Here is a 26,135-nt window from a genome sequence, read left to right as displayed (position 1 = left end):
TGTGTGTATATGAATATACAGTTGAAGTCAGAAGTTTACATGCACCTTAGCCAAATACATTTCAGCTCAGTTTTTCACAATTGTTGACATTTAATCCTAGTAAATATTCATTTTCTTAGGTCAGTTAGGATCACCACTTTATTTTAAGAATGTGAAATGTCAGAACAATAGTAGAGAGAATTATTTATTTCTGCTTTTATTTCTTTCATCACATTCCCAGTGGGTCAGAAGTTTACATACACTCAATTAGTATTTGGTAGCATTGCGAACAACTTTTGGGAACTTTGTCAGGTCCATGCTCAAGCCTCGGACAAGTCACGAAACGTGGTGATGGCTTCAATTGTGAAATCACGTTGAATAAAATTATATTCGAACTTACTCTGCAGACTGTCCATGGTGTTTCTCATTCAGCTGCTCGAATTTTGAAACATGTCCACAGGAAAGTATTGTTTACTCAACTTTTAGAGTGCTTTACTGAAGAATACATTTTTATCACCTGGCACATGCACAAAATCATGTAAACACACATTAGTATGTGTCCATGGTGTGCAAGTGCCTAGGGTCATGACGAAACATCTTGATCGCTTCACACAATCGGCTACATTTAGACATGCAGGCCAATTCTGATCTTTATTCACTAATTGGTCTTTTGACCAATCAGATCTGATTGAGAAAATCTGTGTTTAGGCAAAATATAAATGAGTGGGAAAAATGTCAGAATTGTGCTGCTTGTCTAAACACAGCCAGACCAGCTTGTTCGTTTAGTAATACTACTTCCTGTGGATATTTTGCCCCAATTTTGGACCAGCTGGACAGTCTGGCGAGTAAGTTAAAATATAGTGTTATTCCCAGACAACTGGTAAATTAAGTTCAAATGTGATTTTAAGGAAAATTCTGGCTTTCAAGGTTTATTTCCACAATTTTGCAGGCATTTGTTTTAGACTGTATACCAAGAATTTGTGTCAGTCTGATTTATTAGGCAAGCCTTGGACCATCTTTGGCTGCATGTGCGTTAGACGCATGCACATGGACCAGAGCTAACACAATCACAGAGAGTGGGCCCTTGCCCACCAACAAAAAGTAAACAATGGAGCCAAAGTATTCCAAGACATTTTCACATGCAAATAGCACTTATTGGTATGATGTATCTGTAGTGCTCAAGGAATTACATTCCATGCAACAGTAGAGTGTTTTGAGGTGGGCTTGATTCAGCTGGGGGTTTGTACTTTTGGGACTATTCCTTTGGCTCCATTCTACAAAGCAAACTAGCTTAGGTGAAATGACATTTTATTTGTAACGTGCTTCGTAAATAACAGGTGTATACTAGCAGTGAAGTGCTTACTTACAGGCCCTTCCCAACAATGCAGAGAAAATAATCTAAATAAATAATAGAACAATTATAACACAAGTAATAAATACACAATGAGTAACGATAACTTGGCTATATACACAGGGTACCAGTACCGAGTCTAGTGTATGTGATGAGTCAAACAAGTAAGTGCAGAAATTGTTAAATGTTTAACTATTTAGCAGCCTTATGGCTTGGGAGTAGAAGCTGTTCAGGGTCCTGTTGGTTCCAGACTTGGTGACTGGAACCAACAGTCTTTGACCATTTGTATGGCCTTCCTCTGACACCGCCTGGTATAGAGGACCTGAATGGCAGAGAGCTCGGCCCCAGTGTGTATTTGACAGTCTAGTATCTTGAAAGTTCTCTAATACAGCTATGACATTCATTTTTCAGGCAATTTCCACGTGAAGAATTACGTTTCGGTCTGACTATTGAAAATGAAGAGGAGGATTCGAAGTTCTGAGCAGGAATACTCAATAGACTGTGAGTGATCAGTATGAAGGCCATTATGTTGTTGTAGTATAACATTTTGATGACAATGGTGAACGAACACACGCGCATGATCAAACCACCCTAGCAGAAAGTTATGGTACTTCTCTCTATTTTAAGGTTGTGCACTTTGTAAACTCAATGAAAATTGTCCGGACAAATATGGCGAGAAGATCACACTTAAGTCACATGAACTCACTGTGCACTACTTTTGCCTGGTAAGAGAGAGGGAGTGTGTTTGTGTGTGTATGCTAGAATGACTCATTGCTAAAGTAATTGATTATGGCCTAGCTTGAACCAAAATATTTTCTCATTGTGGAATATCATTATTCAAACAGTAGCAATCTATTTGTTTTATTGTTCAGTTGTTTACTAAAGGAAGCTTAAATGTACAGAATGTTTTCGGTGTCTGATTTAAAAAAATATTCCAGCTGATGTCAAGTGGAGTGTATCAGCGTGGCGAGGAAAACGAAGGCATCTATGGCTTCTTGGTGGATGATATTAAACAGGAGGTCAGCAGATCCTACAGACTAGTAAGTCAGTGTGTTCATTCATGTTGAGTGAGTATTTATATAGCCTACTTTACTGTTTCTTTATAGGCTAGGTACCATTCACCCTCTTCAGCTGAGCAGGCACTTTGACGCCTTGCTGCCATATAGATACGGTACAAAACACACACAAACATGTGTTCTATTTAAATCTGTGCTTGCCATGGCCCGCATGGTCGCCGAGCTGTTTCAGTAGAATAGAGTTTTACAGAGTGGCTTGACACACCAGGTAGAGGTCAGGAGCTTGATCACTCACCGAGCAGAACTGCTGCTCACCCCTGCTGAGAGACCACTGAAAGTAGTGAAGTCTGTACAAGTTGTTTAGTATGGTGTACGTTTGTATCAGGGTTAGCCTAATCCTAAAGTGTTTGTCCACTCCAAGCCCAAGTAGCATTTTTATCACGAGAAACGTTCTGTACATATTTTTGATTTAGCCTTCAATAGTTTCTGGTTGCTTGGATTCTTGTTCAAAAACGTTATTGTGTCGTCAATGTACATTTTTGCTTTCTGTGTACCTTGTGTTTTAGAAGTGTGCAGTCTGCAAGAAGAACGGTGCCTCAGTTGGGTGCTACATCAAAAGCTGCAGGAAAATGGTCCATTTTCCATGTGGCAAACAACACCAATTCATCTTTCAATTCACAGACCCATTTCCGTAAGTGACCATGATTATATTTTACCAGTGTGTTTTGTGTCTAGAGATTCTAAACATAATCCACAGCAGCCATGGCAAACGTAGTAACAAGGGAAGAATTCTGCTCAATTCTTGTTTTTGAGATTAGAAATATATCCTTTATTCAAAAATAATGGTTAAGTCTTATTGGTCTTCATCAGAATGAAATCCGCACTCTTATCTCACAGAAACGTTGTTTAATGCTTTGGTGCACCTCTGCTTGTTTTTCCCCAGCTCCTATTGCAAGGATCACAGTCCCACCCAGTCGCTGCCAGTCTCGTCCTGTGTCAGTGAGCCCCTGTCTTGCTCAGTGTGTCTGGATCCCATAGAGGCCGTTCTCTCCTACTCCGTCCTCAAGTGTCCTGCCTGCCATTGCAGCTGGTTTCACAGAGACTGTGTGCAGGTACTGACATCCAAACTAGCAGTGACCCTCTTGAGTGAATGTGTGAACACATTATTTATAAGCAACTTCATACTATATAGAAGGTGTTGTAACAGGGCTTTACATAGTGTGGCATAACCCTTATTCCAACCTCTATCTAGCCTTACATTGGCATATAAGTGGTTTGTGAAGCACCTATACAGAGGGTTTATGAATGCTTCATAAAACCGTTAATTGTGACAGCATGCAGTCTCTTATCTATTTTCTATCTATTCCACCAGAACCAGGCTCACAGTGCTGCCATGTTCTTCTTCAGATGCACTCTGTGCAACAACAAGGACATGTTCCAGCAGGAGATGCTCCGGATGGGAATCCACATACCAGAGAGGTATTAGTCACCTTCTAGAACATTATTCATCACTGTGCCTTTTCCAGGGTCTACAGAATGTGTGATGTGTTGGGGGGGGTGTTGAAAGCAGAGCAGAAGACTCATTTCTATTGTATTAGTGTTGTGGCATTATGAGTTTTAGCTAAAGTATTCTGTATCTGTGTGCCATAGAGATGCAGCCTGGGAGCTGGAAGAAAATGCCTATGGAGAGTTACTGCAGGTGTACCAACACTGTGATGCCAACAAATGTCTCTCCCGCAGTGGTCGGACAAACTCTTCACGCACTGGGTAAGCTCTACTGTAGTGTGGGTATGGCTGAAATGGTTGACTGGCAAAAAATGTGTTTATTACTCAAATAAATTTGAGACTAATGAACGCGATTCCCCGCTTCAAGACTGCTTCGGTCACGTGGACTGGAATATGTTCCGCATTGCTTCCAACAACAACATTGACGAATACGCTGATTCGGTGAGCGAGTTCATTAGAAAGTGCGTTGACGATGTCGTTCCCATAGCAATGATTAAAACATTCCCAAACCACAAACCGTGGATTGATGGCAGCATTCGCGTGAAACTGAAAGCGCGAACCACTGCTTTTAACCAGGGAAAGGTGACCGGAAACATGACTGAATAAAAAACAGTGTAGCTATTCCCTCCGCAAGGCAATCAAACAAGCTAAGCTTCAGTATAGAGACAAAGTAGAGTCACAATTCAACAGCTCAGACACAAGAGGTATGTGGCAGGGTCTACAGTCAATCCCGGATTACCAAAAGAAAACCAGCCCCGTCACGGACCAGGATGTCTTGCTCCCTCCCAGGCAGACTAAAAAACTTTTTGGCCCGCTTTGAGGACAATACAGTGCCACTGACACGGCCCGCAACCGAAACCTGCGCACTCTCCTTCACTGCAGCCGACGTGAGTAAAACATTTAAACGTGTTAACCCTCGCAAGGCTGCAGGCCCAGACGGCATCCCCAGCCGCGTCCTCAGAGCATGCGCAGACCAGCTGGCTGGTGTGTTTACGGACATATTCAATCAATCCTTATCCCAGTTCCCACATGCTTCAAGAGCGCCACCATTTTCCCTGTTCCCAAGAAAGGTAAGGTAACTGAGCTAAACTCACTTCCGTCATCATGAAGTGCTTTGAGAGACCAGTCAAGGACCATATCACCTCCACCCTACCTGACACCCTAGACCCACTCCAATTTGCTTACCGCCCAAATAGGTCCACAGACGATGCAATCTCAACCACACTGCACACTGCCCTAACCCATCTGGACAAGAGGAATACCTATGTGAGAATGCTCTTCATCGACTACAGCTCAGCATTTAACACCATAGTACTCTCCAAACTCATCATCAAGCTCGAGACCCTGGGTCTCGACCCCGCCCTGTGCAACTGGACAGGATGGTGAGGGTAGGTAACAACATCTCCACCCCGCTGATCCTCAACACTGGGGCCCCACAAGGGTGCGTTCTGAGCCCTCTCCTGTACTCCCTGTTCACCCACGACTGCGTGGCCATGCACGCCTCCAACTCAATCATCAAGTTTGCGGACGACACTACAGTGGTAGGCTTGATTACCAACAACGACGAGACGGCCTACAGGGAGGAGGTGAGGGCCCTTGGAGTGTGGTGTCAGGAAAATAATCTCACACTCAATGTCAACAAAACAAAGGAGATGATCGTGGACTTCAGGAAACAGCAGAGGGAGCACCCCCCTATCCACATCGATGGGACAGTAGTGGAGAGGGTAGTAAGTTTTAAGTTCCTCTGAATTGGTCCACCCACACAAACAGCGTCGTAAAGAAGGCGCAGCAGCGCCTCTTCAACCTCAGGAGGCTGAAGAAATTCGGCTTGTCACCAAAAGCACTCAGAAACTTCTACAGATGTACAATCGAGAGCATTCCGTTGGGCTGTATCACCGCCTGGTACGACAACTGCTCCACCCACAACCGTAAGGCTCTCCAGAGGGTAGTGAGGTCAGCACAACGCATCACCGGGGGCAAACTACCTGCCCTCCAGGACACCTACACCACCCGATGTCACAGGAAGGCCATAAAGGACAACAACCACCCGAGCCACTGCCTGTTCACCCCGCTATCATCCAGAAGGCGAGGTCAGTACAGGTGCATCAAAGCAGGGACCGAGAGACTGAAAAACAGCTTCTATCTCAAGGCCATCAGACTGTTAAACAGCCACCACTAACATTGAGTGGCTGCTGCCAACACACTGACTCAACTCCAGCCACTTTAATAATGGGAATTGATGGAAATTGATGTAAAATATATCACTAGCCACTTTAAACAATGCTACTTAATATAATGTTTACATACCCTACATTACTCATCTCATATGTATATGTATATACTGTACTCTATCATCTACTGCATCTTTATGTAATACATGTATCACTAGCCACTTTAAACTATGCCACTTTGTTTACATACCCTACATTACTCATCTCATATGTATATACTGTACTCGATACCATCTACTGCATCTTGCCTATGCCGCTCTGTACCATCACTCATTCATATATCTTTATGTACATATTCTTTATCCCTTTACACTTGTGTGTATAAGGTAGTAGTTTTGGAGTTGTTAGATTACTCGTTGGTTATTACTGCATTGTCGGAACTAGAAGCACAAGCATTTCGCTACACTCGCATTAACATCTGCTAACCATGTGTATGTGACAAATACATTTGATTTGATTTGTCTCGTATGTCTTTTTGGTTTTCAGATGGTTTCAAATATTGCGTTGCATGCTCTGTGGCTCAAGAGGTACACACCGAAAGTGTGCTTCCCTCAACGCTTTTGAGACTGACTGGGCTTGTGAGGACTGTGCAGCAGCTGTGGATGCAACAGGTGCTTTATTTGCCGTACTGTATTTGTTTTGGACTAACTGGACAGTGAAGTTATGACCAGACCAGTTATGATAGGAATGAAGAACTGATTTTTATTATGGTGTGTATGAAGTCTCTACATCTGTTATAATCAGTCTTCTTTCTTGTTTAGCTTCACTACCCAGACACACTGACTCTCCACAGCCCGCTGGGCAGAGAAGAAGCAGGTCTTCTAAAAGGAGTCTTATCCTGACCCCACGCCAATCACCCATAGTCTGTAAAAGGTACTGTACGTTATTGTCTAGTATTGTCTTCAGACAAAAATCCATGGTGCCCTTCGGTCAGGGGCTGGGTCTATTGGTAGTGCTGTCGGCTCTGGACCACACATTGTCCCTGGAGGCATGGGTTCAAATCCCGACTGCGCCATTTTCCATTCTATGTCCCTCTCTCCATATCTCAATAACTACATATTCACGGTATCTATCAATAAAAACAAAATACGTACAAATTATTATTATTATTATTATTGGCGACATAGACCAAGTCCAGATGTTTTCTAGAGCAATTGTTTAGTTTTTCATTACATGCTGTGCTAAGAACACATCAACCATATTGGAGATAAACAGATTGTTTTTAATGATGGGTAGGCCATCGTTGTCGGGAAACTCTGCTAAAGAGATCCTACAGGAGCTTGCCAGTCAGATATCACAGCACCACCCGTCCATGCCAGTGGTGGTGAGTGGGAACAAGGTCCTGGAGGCTGCCATGGAGCTAGTGAAGAGGAGCGACTTCAAGCCGTCCCATGCCCTGGCGGTGAGATTTACAAGCAGCAAGCACATTCCCAGCTCTGGCAACACCCGACACTTCCTCAGCCTCCTGGTGCAGCAGCTGCAAAACACCATCTTTGAAGGTCCCGATGGTGCCAAGAACCTGACTCTCGACGCACAAGGTGGGTCAATAACTCCTCCCCCCCTGTACAAAACACGCTCCAGCTCTCTATCATAAACTCACACTACCACCATCCCTTGCTGAGTCTGGTGTCATAAACTCACATTCGTAGTTATGTTTTGGTCGTGCTGAGCGATGAATGCTTTTTGTGTTCGGTTATAAAAAATAATCACAGATATTGGTTTCGATTATTGGGATTGAATGCTGTATCAACACAGAATATAACAATTAATAAAATTCCCATGGTGATAGTGACTGCACATTACTACACGCCACTTAATGACCATTTATTCACTTTACTTTCATAAATGATTTCAGTTGTGTATTTTACATTTGTTGTATTTGATGACTTTATTATTTCATTCCAAGTCATCTTATCTCTATAAAGCTGCCTATGCTGTTTGACAAAATCACTATTTTGTAATTTTTCAAAGTAAATAAAGCATACTTTTATGACTGCTGAATACCAACTATCAATCACTTAGATTTGGTATTTTTAGATGGAGATACCTCTCGAAGCAACAGCTGCTCTCTATATCCCCTCACAATCTATTTCTGTCTGTGTTACTGTAAAAGCTGTGCTATGATTTGTCTGTTACTGTAATATCTGTACTAAGATCTGTCTGTTTCACTGTAATATCGATCGTGCATTTTTCCATCTTCTGTAGCAGGCGTAAAAGAAACACAGACCGGACAAGTAGATGCGCAATGGATTATGGTCATTGTTTTTTTAATTACCACGTTTTATGCGCTAAACTATGTAGAATATTGGCCTGTTGGAAACTACAACTCCCTACTACATTGCCCAGTTCAGGCTAGATCTGATTTATCTCTAGAGAAACTGTACCATATGCGCATTGATCAACAAAAATCACCAACAAAAAAAGAGAGAAAAAAATATTGAACTGACGTTGGTCAATTAGTTGTTTAAAAACAAAAAATTAGCTGAAAATGTGGTTAATCTCTCAGCAATACATTTTGGAGTTACATTGTTATCAAACATGGGGGATGTGGTTTCTATAGGTTCTCAGCTTCTATGTATTGTCTCATTTCTATGTCATGTTTTTCCTAGCTCTGAGGGAGGATGTCTACTTTGATGTAGGGTGTCTGCTGTCCCTGAGTCTGATCCACGGGGGACCTCCTCTGGGCTTCTTCTCCAGGGCTCTATACCAGCACCTGTTCAACTTCCCCAGGGATACTCCTCTCACTGTGGAGGACATGGGCAACACTGGATTCACAGACAAAGTCAAGAAGGTACATCTTTTACCATGTCTATTTTTTCTCTTAGATGCTGAATAGATTCTAGATAGATTATTTTTAAATGTGGGGGAGTCGCACTTCTCCCACTCCAAAATAGTTAATTTGATAGGACAGATGGAGGAAAGTGACTGCACATTACTAAGATACCGCTGTTGCAGAATATGACCGCTGGACCACCCTATGGCTACCTATTCATTGCTAAATCATTGCCACTCAAAAAAGATGAAACATTTTCAGTGTAAACTTAAACGACTAACACCAAATATGAAGTATGAAAACATAATGAACCTAATATATTTTTAAATAAGATCATCTTTGAGAACTAATAATTGACTAATTAAAAACTAGACAGTCAGGCAGAATAAAAAATTCCCCAAATATCATGGTTTGACATTGATCTTGTTATAATGTTTGAGTCACTCAGATTGCATAAGAACACAACATATGCCATAGGCAGGAAACTAGCTTGAAAACCATAGTCTTCTCTCCACCCTGTAGCAAAATGTGTAGAATTGCAGGAAATTGTCTTTAAAACAGCAACATTTTGTTTTGCGGACGGCCTATAAAATGTTCAGTCGGATACCATGCCATTGGCCACAGCCACTACCACACCCCCATCATGCCCACCACCTAAGCCCCGTTTTCTTCCAGAAAAACCCTGGCGTGACACAAGTTACAATGTATATTTGTAGCGTTTGATGCATTGAGTCTTGGGCGTTTTCAATGAGGTAAATGCAGATGGGCAACGCCATGCTTCAGCATATTTATTTAAAGCAGCTATGCTGCATCAGTTGGTTTACAGGTCATATTATACATTTTTCTTAGAATGTCCTTTAAAAATGTCAACAGAAGTGACCTCACAGTCATTCTCACAGAAAGAAAGAAAGAAATCCTAGGGGACACACTGAAAGGCTTTAACTCATTTGCCAACTCTTTTTCTTCAGATTCAGGAATCTAGATCCTTGGAGGAATTGAGAGAGGCAATGCAGTCAGCTTCAGAATACCTGGAAGTGGCTGGGTGCATGAGACCAGTTGACAGCCTTTCTGACAAAGACACACTTGTTGAAGATATTGTGAGCTTCCACCTAATCACAAGACTGCAGTTACCCTTCCAAAGGTTCGTAATGTCAATGTTTTTACGAGTACCTTTTTGACCGTTTCACCTAGTGATGGACCGATATAACATTTCTGGCTGATACCGATATCCAATATTTTCCTTGGCAAAAAAACGATACCGATATAAAAAAGAATTGCGGCCTTTTAATCATTATAGTACAGTTAAATAGTTAACACACACACATGGACGCAGCGGTCTAAGGCACTGCATCTCAGGGCAAGAGGCGTCACTACAGTCCCTGGTTTGAATCCAGGCTGTATCACATCCGACCGTAATTGGGAGTCCCATAGGGCGGCGCACAATTGGCCCAGCGTCGTCCGGGTTTGGCCGGGGTAGGCCGTCATTGTAAATAAGAATTTGTTCTTAACTGACTTGCCTAGTTAAATAAAGGTTACACACACAACACCACACTGACCAAAAAGTTATTTTGTTGGCATTTACGTACACTACCATTCAAGTTTGGAGTCACCTTTGAAAGAAAAGCAAATGTTTTATCTATTAAACTAACATCAAATTGATCAGAAATACAATGTAGACATTGTTAATGTTGTAAATGACTATTGTAGCTCGAAACAGCTGATTATTTATATCTACATAGGCATACATAGGCCCATTATCAGCAACCATCACTCCTGTGTTCCAATGGCATGTTGTGTTAGCTAATCCAAGTTTATCATTTTAAAAGGCTAATTGATCATTAGAAACCCCTTTTGCAATTATGTTAGTACAGCTGAAAACTGTTTTGATTAAAGAAACAATAAATCTGGCCTTCTTTAGACTAGTTGAGTATCTGGCGCATCAGCATTTGTGGGTTCGATTACAGGGTCAAAATCGCTAGAAACAAAGAACTTTCTTCTGAAACTCATCAGTCTATTCTTGTTCTGAGAAATGAAGGCTATTCCATGTGAGAAATTGTCAAGAAACTGAAGATCTCGTACACAGCGTACAACGTACTCCCTTCACAGAACAGCGCAAACTGGCTAACCAGAATAGAAAGAGGAGTGGGAGGCCCCGGTGCACAACTGAGCAAGAGATGGCCTTCTAGGCACTATGCACTATGCAATGATGTGAGCAACGACCATGTAACGCTTTTACAACATAAAGAAGTGCGCTGGTTATCAAGGGACAAGGTATTGACATGTTTTTTTTAAATTGAGAGATGAGCTTAAAGTTTTCTTTACTGACTAATTTTCAGTTGCCTGACAGCTTGTATGATGACGAGTTCCTTACACGACTGGCCTATCTGGGTGATGTTTTGTCTCGCCTGAATGATCTGAATCTAGAATAACAGGGACTCTGCAACTATATTCAATGTGCGGGACAAAATTGAGGCTATGCTTTAAGAAGTAGGAGCTCTTCTCTGTTTGCATTAACAAGGACAACACAGGTCTTTCCATCATAGTATGATTTTTTGTATGTAAATGAACTCAAGCTTACGGACAATGTCAAATGTGATATAGCGAAGCACCTGAGTGAGTTGGGTGCGCAATTACGCAGGTACTTTCCCGAAACGGATGACACAAACAACTGGATTCGTTATCCCTTTCATGCCCTGCCTCCAGTCCACTTACCAATATCTGAACAAAAGAGCCTCATCGAAATTGCAACAAGCGGTTCTGTAAAAATGTAATTTAATCAGAAGCCACTGCCAGATTTCTGGATTGGGCTGCGCTCAGAGTATTCTGCCTTGGCAAATCGCGCTGTTAAGACACTGATGCCCTTTGCAACCACGTACCTATGTGAGAGTGAATTCTCGGCCCTCACTAGCATGAAAACTAAATACAGCAATAGACTGTGCATGGAAAACAATTTAAGACTGAGACTCTCCAATACAACCCAACATTGCAGAGTTATGTGCATCCTTTCAAGCACACCCTTCTCATTAATAACCTGTGGTGAGTTCACAATTTCCAATGAACAAATAAGGTTTCATATATAAGATGGTTAAATAAAGAGCAAAATTATTGATTATTATTATTATTTGTGCCCTGGTCCTATAAGAGCTCTTTGTCACTTCCCACGAGCCGGGTTGTAACAAAAACTCACACTCATTCTTGTTGAATAAATGTATCGTGGAGTGTGGCACGTTTACAATGATGGCAAAAAAAAACATTTGAGAGCGCACTGACCCTGGTGAAAGGGTACGCAGCTGGAGGTTGAATGTTTGAAGGGGTAATCAAATCAAATCAAATCAAATTTATTTATATAGCCCTTCGTACATCAGCTGATATCTCAAAGTGCTGTACAGAAACCCAGCCTAAAACCCCAAACAGCAAGCAATGCAGGTGTAGAAGCACGGTGGCTAGGAAAAACTCCCTAGAAAGGCCAATACCTAGGAAGAAACCTAGAGAGGAACCAGGCTATGTGGGGTGGCCAGTCCTCTTCTGGCTGTGCCGGGTGGAGATTATAACAGAACATGGTCAAGATGTTCAATGTTCATAAATGACCAGCATGGTCGAATAATAATAAGGCAGAACAGTTGAAACTAGAGCAGCAGCACAGTCAGGTGGAAGTTGAAACTGGAGCAGCAGCATGGCCAGGTAGACTGGGGACAGCAAGGAGTCATCATGTCAGGTAGTCCTGGGGCATGGTCCTAGGGCTCAGGTCAGTTGAAACTGGAACAGCAGCATGGCCAGGTGGACTGGGGACAGCAAGGAGTCATCATGTCAGGTAGTCCTGGGGCATGGTCCTAGGGCTCAGGTCCTCCGAGAGAGAGAAAGAAAGAGAGAAGGAGAGAATTAGAGAACGCACACTTAGATTCACACAGGACACCGAATAGGACAGGAGAAGTACTCCAGATATAACAAACTGACCCCAGCCCCCCGACACATAAACTACTGCAGCATAAATACTGGAGGCTGAGACAGGAGGGGTCAGGAGACACTGTGGCCCCATCCGAGGACACCCCCGGACAGGGCCAAACAGGAAGGATATAACCCCACCCACTTTGCCAAAGCACAGCCCCCACACCACTAGAGGGATATCTTCAACCACCAACTTACCATCCTGAGACAAGGCTGAGTATAGCCCACAAAGATCTCCGCCACGGCACAACCCAAGGGGGGGGGGGGGGGCGCCAACCCAGACAGGATGACCACAACAGTGAATCAACCCACTCAGGTGACGCACCCCCTCCAGGGACGGCATGAGAGAGCCCCAGCAAGCCAGTGACTCAGCCCCTGTAATAGGGTTAGAGGCAGAGAATCCCAGTGGAAAGAGGAGAACCGGCCGTTCTCTAGTCCCGGGTAAGGGACTATAAAAAGTTTGGAACCACTGCCATAAGGTAATGGTAAAATAGACTAGAGAGAGGTGTCCCTCATTCAGGGCAGTGTTCTCTCCCTCCTTCTCGTGTTCCAAATTACACTAATTATAAACTTCGTAACTATGAGTGTTTACAATGCCCATTTACAGTTGAAGTCGGAAGTTTACATCCAACTTAGCCAAATAGATTTCAACTCAGTTTTTCACAATTCCCAACATTTAATCCTAATAAAAATTCCCTGTTTTAGGTCAGTTCACCACTTAATTTTAAGAATGTGAAATGTCATAATAATAATAATAATAGTAGAGAGAATGATTTATTTCAGCTTTTATTTCTTTCATCACATTCCCAGTGGGTCAGAAGTTTACATGCACTCAATTAGTATTTGGTAGCATTGAGTTTAAAGGTTGGCCTTGCAATACATCCACTGGTACACCTCCAGTTGACTCAAATGATGTCAATTAGCCTATCAGAGGCTTCTAAAGCCATTACATAATTTTCTGGAATTTTCCAAGCTGTTTAAAGGCACTGTCAACTTAGTGTATGTAAACTTCTGACCCACTGGAATTGTGAAATAATCTGTCTGTAAACAATTGTTGGAAAAATGACTTGTGTCATGCACAAAGTAGATGTCCAAACTGACTTGCCAAAACTATAGTTTGTTAACAAGAAATTTGTGGAGTGGTTGAAAAACGAGTTTTAATGACTCCAACCTAAGTGTATGTAAACTTCCGACTTCAACTGTAAATCTCACCCAATGTCTTCAGTGTTTCTAGTGAAGGTGATCGGGCCTCACCAGAAAGTCAGAACAGAGATCATAGGTCAGTCAGCCCTATTAAGTATTTTCTTTCCCTGTTCTTCCAAACCCATTTAAAAGATTTCAAATGTGACCCAACACAACTCCAGGCTGTGTAAGGGCTATTTGACCAAGAAGGAGAGTGATGAAGTGCTGCATCAGATGACCAATTGAGATGGTTTGGGATGAGTTGGACCGCAGAGTGAAGGAAAAGCAGCCAACAAATGCTCAGCATATGTGGGAAATCATTCAAGACTGTAGGAAAAGTATTCCATGTGAAGCTGGTTGAAAGAATGCCAAGAGTGTGCAGAGCTGTCATCAAGGCAAAGGGTGGCTACTTTTGAAGACTCTAAAATATAAACTATATTTAGATTTGTTTAATATTTTTTTGGTTACTACATGTGTAATTTCATAGTTTTGATGTGTTCGTTATTATTCTACACTGTAGAAAATAGTAAAAAATAAAGACAAAAACCTTGAATGAGTAGGTGTGTAAAATTTTGACTGGTACAGTATATTCAGTACGTACACGTGACTATTTTAAACTGTTAGAATTCTACTATACAGCAGCATACCACCCTGCATACCACTGCTGGCTTGCTTCTGAAGCTAAGCAGGGTTGGTCCTGGTCAGTCCCTGGATGGGAGACCAGATGCTGCTGGAAGTGGTGTTGGAGGGCCAGTAGGAGGCACTCTTTCCTCTGGTTGAAAAAAAATATCCCAATGCCCCAGGGCAGTGATTGGGGACATTGCCCTGTGTAGGGTGCCGTCTTTCGGATGGGACGTTAAACGGGTGTCCTGACTCTCTGAGGTCATTAAAGATCCCATGGCACTTATCGCAAGAGTAGGGGTGTTAACCCCGGTGTCCTGGCTAAATTCCCAATTTGACCCTCAAACCATCACGGTCACCTAATAATCCCCAGTTTACAATTGGCTCATTCATCCCCCTCCTCTCCCCTGTAACTATTCCCCAGGTCGTTGCTGCAAATGAGAATGTGTTCTCAGTCAACTTACCTGGTAAAATAACAGATAAATAAACATTCAGAAAGTATTCAGACCCTTTGACGTTTTCCATATTTTGTTACGTTACAGCCTTATTCTAAAATGGATTTAAAACATAATAATTCCCTCATCAATCTACACACAATATATAAGCAAAAAACAGGTTTTGAATAAATTAACTTTTACATTAGTATTCAGACCCCTTACTCAGTACTTTGTTGAAGGACCTCTGGCAGTGATTACAGCCTCGAGTCGTCTTGGGTATGACGCTGCATGCTTGGCACACCTGTATTTGGGGAGTTTCTCCCATTCTCTGCATATCTTCTCAAGCTCTGTCAGATCGGATGGGGAGTGTTGGTGCACAGCTGTTTTCAGGTCTCTCCAGAGTAGTGGTCGACCGATTATGATTTTTCAATGCCGATACCGATTATTGGAGGGCCAAAAAAGCCGATGCCGATTTAAATCGGCCAAAAAATTTTTTGTAATAATGACAATTACAACAATACTGAATGAACACTTATATTAACCTAATATAATACATCAATAAAATCAATTTAGCCTCAAGTAAATAATGAAACATGTTCTATTTGGTTTAAATAATGCAAAAACAAAGTGTTGGAGAAGAAAGTAAAAGTGAAATATGTGCTATGTAAGAAAGCTAACGTTTAAGTTCCTTGCTCAGAACATGAGAACATATGAAAGCTGGTGGTTCCTTTTAACATGAGTCTTCAATATTCCCAGGTAAGAAGTTTTAGGTTGTAGTTATTATAGGAATTATAGGACTATTTCCCTCTATACCATTTGTATTTCATTAACCTTTGACTATTGGATGTTCTTATAGGCACTTCAGTACTGCCAGTTTAACAGTATAGCTTCCGTCCCTCTCCTCGCTCCTCCCTGGGCTCGAACCAGCAACACAACGACAACAGCCACCATCGAAGCAGCGTTACCCATGCATAGCACGGGGAACAACTACTAGAAGGCTCAGAGCGAGTGACGTTTGAAACGCTATTAGCGGCACTAACTAGCTAGCCATTTCACTTCGGTTACACCAGCCTCATCTCGGGAGTTGGCTTGAAGTCATAGGCTTGAAGTCATAAACAGCGCAATGCTTGACGCACAACGAAGAGCTGCTGGCAAAACGCACAAAAGTGCTGTTTGAATGAATGTTTACACGCCTGCTTCTGCCTACCACCGCTCAGTCAGATACTTAGATACTTGTATGCTTGTATGCTCAGTCAGATTATATGCAACGCAGAACACGCTAGATACTATCTAGTAATATCATCAACCATGTGTAGTTAACTAGTGATTATGAGTTTTTTATGAGATAAGTTTAATGCTAGCTTGCAACTTACCTTGGCTTACTGCATTCGCGTAACAGGCAGTCTCCTTGTGGAGTGCAACGAGAGAGAGAGGCAGTTAACCCACCGTTCCTAGGCCGTCATTGAAAATAAGAAAGTGTTCTTAACTGACTTGCCTAGTTAAATAAAGGTATAAAAAAATTGGCACCCAAAAATACAGATTTCCGATTGTTATGAAAACTTGAAATTGTCCCTAATTAATCGGTCGACCTCTACTCCAGAGATGTTCGACTTGTCCCGAAGCCACTCCTGCGTTGTCTTGGCTGTGTGATTAGGATCATTGTCCTGTTGGAAGGTGAATCCTTCGCCCCAGTCAGGTCTCTCCAGAGATGTTCGAGTCGGCTCTGGCTGGGCCACTCAAGGATATTCAGAGACTTGTCTCGAAGCCACTTCTGCTTTTTCTTAGCTGTGTGCTTAGTTGTTGTTCTGTTGGAAGGGGAACTTGCGCCCCAGTCTGAGGTCCTGAGCGCTCTGGAGCAGGTTTTCATTAAGGACCTCTCTGTACTTTGCTCTGTTCATCTTTGCCTTGATCCTGATTAGACTCACAGTCCCTGCCTCTGAAAAACAACCCCACAGTATGATGCTGCCACCACCATGGTTCACCGTAGGGATGATGCCAGGTTTCCTCCAGACGTGACGCTTGGCATTCAGGCCAAAGAGTTTGATCTTGGTTTAATCAGACCAGAGAATCTTGTTTCTCATGGTCTGAGTGAGAGTCCTTTGGGTGCCTTTTGGCCAACTCCAAGCTGGCTGTCATGTAGATTCCGTCTGGCCACTCTACCATAAAGGTCTGATTGATGGAGTGCTGCAGAGATGGTTGTCCTTCTGGAAGGTTCTCCTATCTCCACAGAGGAAGTCAGAGTGACCATCAGGTTCTTGGTCACCTCCCTGACCAAGGCCTTTCTCCCCTGATTGCTCAGTTTGGCCGGGCGGTCAGCTCTAAGAAGAGTCTTGGTGGTTCCAAACTTCTGGTGGCCACTGAGTGATGGTGGCCAATGTGTTCTTGGGAATCTTCAATTCTGCAGACATTTGTTGGTAGCCTTCCCCAGATCTGTGCCTCGACACAATTCTGTCTCAGAGTTCTACAGACTATTCCTTCGACCTCGTGGCTTGTTTTTTTCTCTGACATGCACTGTCAACTGTGGGACCTTATATAGACAGGTGTGTGCCTTTCCAAATCATGTCCAATCAATTGAATTTACCACAGGTGGACTCCAAGTTGTAGAGACACCTCAAGGATGATCAATGGAAGCAGGATGCACCTGAGCTCAGTTTCGAGTCTCATAGCTTAGGGTCTGAATACTTTTGTCAATAAGGTATTTCGGTTTTTCATTTTAAAAACATTGGCTAACATTTCTGAACCTGTTTTCGCTTTGTCATTATGGGGTATTGTGTGTAGATTGAGGAAAAAGTCAAGGGGTCCGAATGCAATTTAACTATGTTTAAGACATTGTGAGCCTGGTTTTTGTTAGCTGTATGTCAAAGGGCCAATGCAGCCATTTCTGGGTGACAATTAAGTACCTTACATGCTGACCAGACCGGACACGTCGCGTGCGCGAGCGTTGCAAAATAAGTTTAGAAATCCATGTTATTCCGTTATTGCACCCACACTGCTGCACGCGCCAACGAGCATCTGCGATGCCAAGGGCTAAAATTGAACTCCTTTCTATTTCTGACGCAAATCACGCTGCAAGTCCTGCCTCTCCCATCTCCTCATTGGTTTATAGAAGCAGGTACCCACAGGCCATCTCCTCATTGGTTATACCCACGTGGGTGATTGAAAGACAAAATGTTTTGCCGGTTTTCGTGGTAAAAGTGTAGATGCCAATCACCCTATAAGTTCAAAGATGAAAAAGCCTGGAAGGAGGAAAGATGACTAGAAACGATTCGGTTGGCCGTTTTAAGTGTGGATTAATTGTCGGAGTAGAGGACCTTGTGCATTTCAGGTAAAATAACAACTCAATGTTTATATCCCAGGACAAATTAGCTAGCAACAGCAAGCTAGCTAAATATGACAAATTAGCTAGCAAGTGCAAGCTAACTAGCTAAATTACCATACATGTTTAATGCTTTTCGACCTGTCCCCAAATGAATGTCATTGGTTCAGAGTTTGTTTTGATATTTTAACCTGCGTGTCGTGATTGGTGTAGGGGGACAAAATACATTTATGCACCATGGCGCACGCTCGCAGCCGGTTTGGGTTCAGTGTTACTTATTTTCAATTAAAATGGTAAAAATAAACCAAAATAGCTTCTTAGCAAAGAGCAATTTCTCAAGCAAGAGTTTTGCTAGAACTGTCTGGTACTGGTCTTGTGGGGAGTGGAAAACGTAAAACTAGCTGTTATTGGCAGAGAGGTTTGAAACTCATTCTTATTGGTTGATTAACTAATTTACTGCTTGGTGATGTCACCAGGCAGGCCAAAACTGGCTGAGATTTCAGGCGGTCTTTTCAAACGGCTCTTACACTAAAAGGGCATTATCATAATTTTCACCGTATTATTCCAACCTCATAGTGTGGATATATATATATTTAACTCAGGAAGATCACAATTTGGATTTTACTGAGCCTTTAACTATATTTTGTTGAACCTTTTTGTGTTTTTAGGTTCTGTGAAGGTTTGAAAACCCTTGGTGTGTTTGACCAGGTCCAGATGTTTCCGGGGGCCTTTGTTAGTCTGTTCTGTTCCTCTCCTGACAAGCTGACTGCTGAGACCATGTCTGCCCTCTTCACTGTTAAGTTTTCAGAACAGGAAGAGACCACAGGGAAGGAGAGTGCTGTGGTCACCTTCTGGAGACACTACCTAGTGGAGTGTGAAGGTACTTTGACCTCCAATGACTGATTGATTTATGTGATGATTAAAAATACACACTCAAAGGCCATTCAGACAGTGTACACTACTATTACAAGTCTATTCAGTAAAACTAACACAAGCACATGAATGTCCCTCTCTGTCTCCATATTACCCATCCTCACCAGTCTCTGTTCACTGGTTTCAGTTGGCAGATGTGCAACATCGCTAGAGGACGTGCTCATCTATGCCACATCCGCTGATGTGGTGCCAGCCATAGGGTTCAGCCCCAACCCCACCTTATCCTTCCTCAACCCCCTGGACCCTGCCGGGGCCTTTCCCAAGAGCCAACCCAGCTCTAACCACCTGGTGCTGCCTGTGGTGCCATCCTACCAAGTCTTTAAGAAGAATATGGAGTATGCAGTGTGCCAGCTCACAGTGATGCAGGCCATTTGATCACAGACCGTCTTGTTCTATATGAACACAGCTTTAACAGACTATTACTGAACATGAGGGATGTGTTTCATTCGGATTTTGGACTTCAATTTAAAAGGGCTCAACCTCATAGACTTTTATAGAAGATTTGGGTAGGGTATTTCCATCATGACAGATATGCATTTTCTATTATAGGCTTCAGCTGTTGAATTTCAGGAACAATTTTACACTACTTTAATAATTCAGACGGATCACGGTAGGTGCTACATTTGTTTGAATGGTAATGTTTGTTGCTTCATTTGGGATTCTTAGATTTATTTTATGTTGTACATACTGAAGTGTGTATCAATGTTTTCTGTAAAGTTAATTATGCTACTGTTGATGTTTTTGTGATTGTTTTAGCTTCTTGTGTTGGCTTTGTATTTTATATTTTTAGTAACTTTACTCATGCCAAATAAAATGTTTGCATGTTATATACTTAGGGGAAAAATCTCAACCATCACAGCAGTATTCAGAATGTATTCGGGCATGCTGAATCCACTGATATGCACTTATCATTTTGCAGTCATCTATCCTAGTGAGGGTTTTGGAAACCTATTTGAATCAAGCAGACCAGTGATGTGAGATATATATATATATATATATACACAAAGAATCCCAGAGTAAAGTGGGGCTACTTGTCATCGAAAGTTGTGGTAGCAACACCCACAGGTTCATTAGATGGGGATATTTAGGAGACTTAAAAAAAGTGGTATCCAATTGGTAGTTACAGTCTTGTCTTATCGCATATGGACTCAGGAGAGGCAAAGGTCGAGAGCCGTGCGTCCTCCAAAACGCACCCGACTGCAGTGTGCAATTCAGGGCCAGGCTCAATGTGGGCAGTCAAATGTTTGACCCCACCCACTTTTTTTTGTCTGAGGTTTGACAGTCACACACGTTGAATACAAACGTATGTCATTTTTGAAGATTGTAAGAAATATTAAAGTGGTACCAGCAGATGTGTTAACTCTTTGTTTCATGCTATATTTGATACAATCTACTGATAGGGTTGCTGTGAAAAGACTTGTCATGTACTGTTAAAATTGTGTTGATAAATGTTATATTTCATTGAGCATATATACAGTTACTACCTATCCGGATTTATGCCATTTACTTTCCAAATGAGAATGGAGACAGACCACTGCTTGTTCTGTGCGTGATTTCCTGCAAGACAGGAATATACTGACAAGCTGAATGTGCTTTGTACATTAAGTTATACCAGCTCCAGTAAAGAGATCAGAGATGCGGATGACTTCTACATCTTTACTGAACAACATGAAACAAACAACAACAAACACCACAGACAAAAACAAGGTTTGACCACAGCTCAAAAATGGCTTCAATCCTGCTCCTCAAAAGAGAGGCAAAGACAATCATTTTTGTCAACTGCCTCCACATAGAACATCTCATAATCTCTCTGTAACATGAATGGTTCCTTGAGGAGAGTGTTTTCCTCTTCATACAACCGTAGTTCTTTAAGGGTTGTAATGCGGTCTTCCCCGTCCATCCCCATTACACTAGGGAGGGAAAACAGTGCCTTTAAAACTGAGTTCGCACCACCTTGCTGCCTCTAGTGTGTCCCTGAAAAGAACATCTGCTTCCTTGAAGAAAAAGGAAGAATAAATATTAAGAGTAGTGCCTCATTGGGTGATCAAGTCAAACTACACCCCACTTTCACAATGCCACTATTACTAATTGGGTTTTCAGTGATATGTAGAACTACTCAACAAGTCATCACAACTATTATATCTTGCCATGCATCAAGCCTTCAGCATTATACACAGTTCACCATGCATTTTGTTTTCAGTATCGTCTAGAAAGAAAACAGATTGTGGTCATTAAGTAATGTAAGAGAACCTCTAAGGATGTGTGTATAAGAATGCACCTTACTTTAGCTAATAGCCTATAACATACCTGATCCTGCAAGGCTGGATGCTGATGAGACATGCAGAGTTTTCTTGGGGGGGAGGGGGACAACTTCTACATATTCCTGAAATATATTGGAGGGGGGTTAAGTCTTTAAACATTGGTTTATGACTACCACTCATCCTATGACACCTACCTGTAGTGCGTTTTGTTTTCGCCGCCTTTTTCAATCTTTCAACCTCTTCAGACCTTAGTGAGTAAATGACATCCACTCAATATGAACATATATTCAAGTCAGTCAAGTGAACAAGTGATTTTAAGGATGCAAATTATATATATATTTTTTAAAATCATGTTCAAGACTTACTGCATGGGAAAGTTCTGCAGGAGAACGAGGCACCACCGTCACCTAATTTTCTGCATGTTTCCTTTGAAAAAGAAAATCACAATCAGATGAGTATCCCAAAAAAACATCCACTAGTGATGAGCATCTCATATTTTATACATACCTGTGCTTCCATTGCAATGTACAGAGTGTACTGTAAGTTAAGGAGTAGGTTGTTAAGTTTGATAGCTATGATAACAATAATAGTAAATCATAATACCAGCCCCTTCCAGGAATATATTTCAGAATGTAGAAGACACATCAGCATCAAGCTCTGCAGGAGTTTGAGGTATGAATTGTTTTATGTAGTGTAAAAACTGTAGGAAATAGGTCCCAAAAATAATAAACAAGAAAAAGTATGAGCAATTACAATAGTGTGCTTTGCATGCTGCAAGCACAGAAATAATAACTTTTCATGTGTTATAACAGAAAATATGACTTATATAATATACTGAATAGCCAGCATCTTACCATCAAAACAAACACCCCACAGTTTGAGAAACCTTGCTTTGGTAGGCCCTGTGGTGTGAACAAGGTACAATTTTCAATAAAGGAATGACAATCAAATGGTACACTTCAGTAGAATAATTTAAAGGAATATCTAACCTGATCATCCATACCAAAAGTCCAAGGTCCAGGGGACAAGATCCGAGGAATGTTTCTGTGAAAGTAAAGAACAAGTACAATTCAACAGCTTTTAATACTCCAGTAGGCATACAAGTTTGAACACAGTTGGAACTGAATTAGCCCAAGTATTTTTCACAAAATATATGGGTGTTTCTGGACCAGAAAATGTATTTGACTTCAAACACACCATTTCTCACATCAATGCACTCACATGCCAAAAACCTTTCATTGGACACCATTTCAAAGCAATGTGTATGCTTTCTTCATAAATGTGTTTTGAGGTTTTTCTTATTTAACTTCAGTTTGCAGTGTCTTTTGAAAGTGTCTTTCAAAGAATTCATAAAAATCCAAATAACTTCACAGATCTTCATTGTAAAGGGTTTATACACTGTTTCCCATGCTTGTTCAATTAACCATAAACAATTAATGAATATGCCATTAGGCCATTAAGAGGCCATTAAGACACTAACAGCTTACAGACGGTAGGCAATTAAGGTCACAGTTATGAAAACTTAGGACACTAAAGAGGCCTTTCTACTGACTCACCAAAAGAAAGATGCCCAGGGTCCCTGCGTGAACGTGCCTTAGGAATGCTGCAAGGAGGCATGAGGACAGCAGATGTGGCCAGGGCAATAATTGCAACGTCCATACTGTGAGACGCCTAAGGCAAAGCTACAGGGATACAGGATGGACAGCTGATTGTCCTCACAGTGGTAGACCACGTGTAACACCTGCACAGGATCGGTACATCCGAACATCACACCTGCGGGACAGGTACAGGATGGCAACAACAACTGCCTGAGTTACACCAGGAACGCACAATCGCTCCATCAGTGCTCAGACTGTCCGCAATAGGCTGAGAGAGGCTGGACTGAGGGCTTGTAGGCCTGTTGTAAGGCAGGTCTTCACCAGACATCACCGACAACAACGTTGCCTTTGGGCACAAACCCAATGTCGCTGGACCAGACAGGACTGGCAAAAAGTGCTCTTCATTGACGAGTCACAGTTTTGTCTCACCAGGGGTGATGGTCGGATTTGCGTTTTTCGCCGAAGGAATGAGCGCTACACTAAGGCCTGTACACTGGAGCGGGATCGATTTGGAGGTGGAGGGTCCGTCATGGTCTGGGGCGGTGTGTCACCGCATCATCGGACAGAGCTTGTCATCATTGCAGGAAATCTCAACGCTGTGCGTTAAAGGGAAGACATCCTCCTCGCTCATGTGGTACCCTTCCTGCAGGCTCATCCTGACATGACCCTCCAGCATGACAATGCCACCAGCCATACTGCTCGTTCTGTGCGTGATTTCCTGCAAGACAGGAATGTCAGTGTTCTGCCATGGCCAGTGAAGAGCCTGAATATCAATCCCATTGAGCATGTCTGGGACCTGTTGGATCGGAGGGTGAGGGCTAGGAACATTCCTCCCAGAAATGTCCGGAACTTGCAGGTGCCTTGGTGGAAGAGTGGGGTAACATCTCACAGCAAGAACTGGCAAATCTGGTTCAGTCCATGAGGAGAGGCACTGCAGTACTTAATGCAGCTGGTGGCCACACCAGATACTAACAGTTACTTTTGACCCCCTCCCTTTGTTCAGGGACACATTATTCCATTTCTGTTTGTCACATGTCTGTGGAACTTGTTCAGTTTGTGTCAATTGTTGAATCGTGTTATGTTCCTACAAATATTTACACGTTAAGTTTGCTGAAAATAAATGCAGTTGACAGTGAGAGGACATTTATTTTTTTGCTGAGTTTGTATACTATGTGTAGACTCCCTGTGTGTAACTAAGAGAATGGCATCAACGATACACATTTACATTGAACACAAAAAAAACAACGACCAAATCGATTACATAACTGTAAATGTAAACCTAGGCTTACTGCTCAAGTAGGCAAATTTGTCCAAATAAGATTTCCTCATTGTGAGCAATTAGCTAACTCACGTGCAATTGGGTGCTAATTAACGCTATGCTAACATCTGTACTGCACTGGTATAACATGAATATTACATAGTACATTATGCATAATGACAGTCTCACTTCCATGGTTTCTATTTTTATCCATGTAGGTTAGATTAAGATTCGCTTTCGTTGACGTTAATACCTTCGACATTTACCTCAATTTGGGTTACCTTGAGAGGTTCGGGATAAATGAGTTTGACTCCACCCACACTGACACCTGCCCAGACGTTTTACTCTGCCCACATTGAGCCCGGCCCAGACGTTTCACTCTGCCCACATTGAGTCCTGCCCAGACGTTTTATTCCGTCCACATTGAGTCAGGCCCAGACGTTTCACTCTGCCCAGATTGAGCCCGGCCCAGACGTTTCACTCTGCACCAAGGTAAAGACAGTTTCAAGTTCGATTCGACGGATATTCACGCTTTCAAACCTCAATAGCTTTCAAACCACTTGAGCCACAGACTCCAAATAAGTGTCATGATGTTGGAAAAATTGTGCACAACATTGCGCAGGTCTTATTTTCACGATTTAGACATTAATCTGCTTTCAAAAGCTAATAAACATGTGGAAATGTGAGCAGTGTCTTGTATTCCTAGGTGAATTAGTTAGGGAGCGTGAACAAAGTACAAACTTTTTTTACATTTAAATTTCAATAGCTCCTTGGTCATGTGACATACTTACTTCAAACAAGGTTCAGAATGTCCACTGACTACTCTTCTATATTGCACACCCTTTAGTTTGTCAATTTTAATCTCACAAGATTTTACATGAATTCTTCCAAATGTAAAGTTTCAATAGCTCCAAGGTCGTGTGACCTAGTGACTTCAAACAAGGTTCAGAATGTCCAATGAGTGGGCCTACATATTGCACACCCTTTAATTTGTCCATTTTCATCTCACATGGTTTTACATGAATTTTGCAAAATGTAGAATTTCAATAGCTCCTTGGTCATGAGACCTAGTGACTTCAAACAATGTTCAGAATGTTCACTGACTACCCTTCATATTGCACACTCTGAAAGTCAACAAGTCAACAAATGTTCCATTTCTCGCAATAACTATCTTTCACATGGACACTGAAAAGATCCGCAAATGGCTGTATGTGGAATGGATCAAGGACAGGAGAGGTGTGAAAACAGAGGTGCTTAAAAAGGAAGGTGCACAGGTAGGCCTCATGAAAAACAATGTTTCATATGCTCTTTTTTATCACAGTAATAGGCAGTGATTTGTCAGTCACAGTGAGCCTGATAATGTGAAAGAATCATTTTCATAGCATCACTTTCATATACTGTACATTAAGACAAATCCTTCTACGTTGAGTATTAGAACGCAGTTAACATAACCTGATAATGACTTGATATTTGAGTGCATTCCCAACAAGCCACCTGCAACTTACAATATGCAATATTGCATTTGAGGGTTCGTTTTTTTCTGATTAAAATAGTTATTTGATGCAAGGCCTACTGTTTCTAACTGGTAAAATAAATTCCTATGTCTTTTGTGGGTAAAATCCTTTTTCCAAAATTGATTTAGGTACATTTTTGTGAAGAGGTATGAGGGTTGTGATATGGGTCATTTAATAGTAATATAATTTAAGGGATCAATACATTTCTATATTG

At 41.9% G+C, this 26,135-nt stretch overlaps 1 protein-coding gene across 5 annotated transcripts in view; it reads left to right on the top strand.

Moving 5' to 3' along the window:
* g2e3 (G2/M-phase specific E3 ubiquitin protein ligase) overlaps positions 1-20,650 on the top strand; it is a 60,202-nt gene extending 39,552 nt beyond the window's left edge. For 2 of the 5 annotated variants that reach the window (XM_020487765.2, XM_020487763.2), the window contains exons 2-15: positions 1,742-1,831; positions 1,958-2,055; positions 2,269-2,370; positions 2,913-3,037; positions 3,290-3,458; positions 3,719-3,825; positions 3,997-4,113; positions 6,570-6,694; positions 6,845-6,956; positions 7,320-7,621; positions 8,693-8,874; positions 9,825-9,997; positions 19,026-19,237; positions 19,418-20,650. In XM_020487765.2, coding sequence (XP_020343354.1) covers positions 1,786-1,831; positions 1,958-2,055; positions 2,269-2,370; positions 2,913-3,037; positions 3,290-3,458; positions 3,719-3,825; positions 3,997-4,113; positions 6,570-6,694; positions 6,845-6,956; positions 7,320-7,621; positions 8,693-8,874; positions 9,825-9,997; positions 19,026-19,237; positions 19,418-19,665 — 2,118 coding nt within the window. In that variant the 5' untranslated portion in view covers positions 1,742-1,785 and the 3' untranslated portion in view covers positions 19,666-20,650. Of the gene's footprint in view, positions 1-1,741; positions 1,832-1,957; positions 2,056-2,268; positions 2,371-2,912; positions 3,038-3,289; positions 3,459-3,718; positions 3,826-3,996; positions 4,114-6,569; positions 6,695-6,844; positions 6,957-7,319; positions 7,622-8,692; positions 8,875-9,824; positions 9,998-19,025; positions 19,238-19,397 lie in introns of all 5 variants that reach the window. The other 3 variants (XM_020487767.2, XM_020487768.2, XM_020487769.2) reach the window with 3 other exon arrangements.
* Positions 20,651-26,135: the final 5,485 nt, after the last annotated feature.

Source organism: Oncorhynchus kisutch, linkage group LG7, assembly GCF_002021735.2.
Source record: "Oncorhynchus kisutch isolate 150728-3 linkage group LG7, Okis_V2, whole genome shotgun sequence".
NCBI classification, from domain to species: domain Eukaryota; kingdom Metazoa; phylum Chordata; class Actinopteri; order Salmoniformes; family Salmonidae; genus Oncorhynchus; species Oncorhynchus kisutch.
The sequence above is the reverse complement of the archived record's forward strand: the minus strand, read 5'-3'. Positions and strand labels throughout refer to the sequence as shown.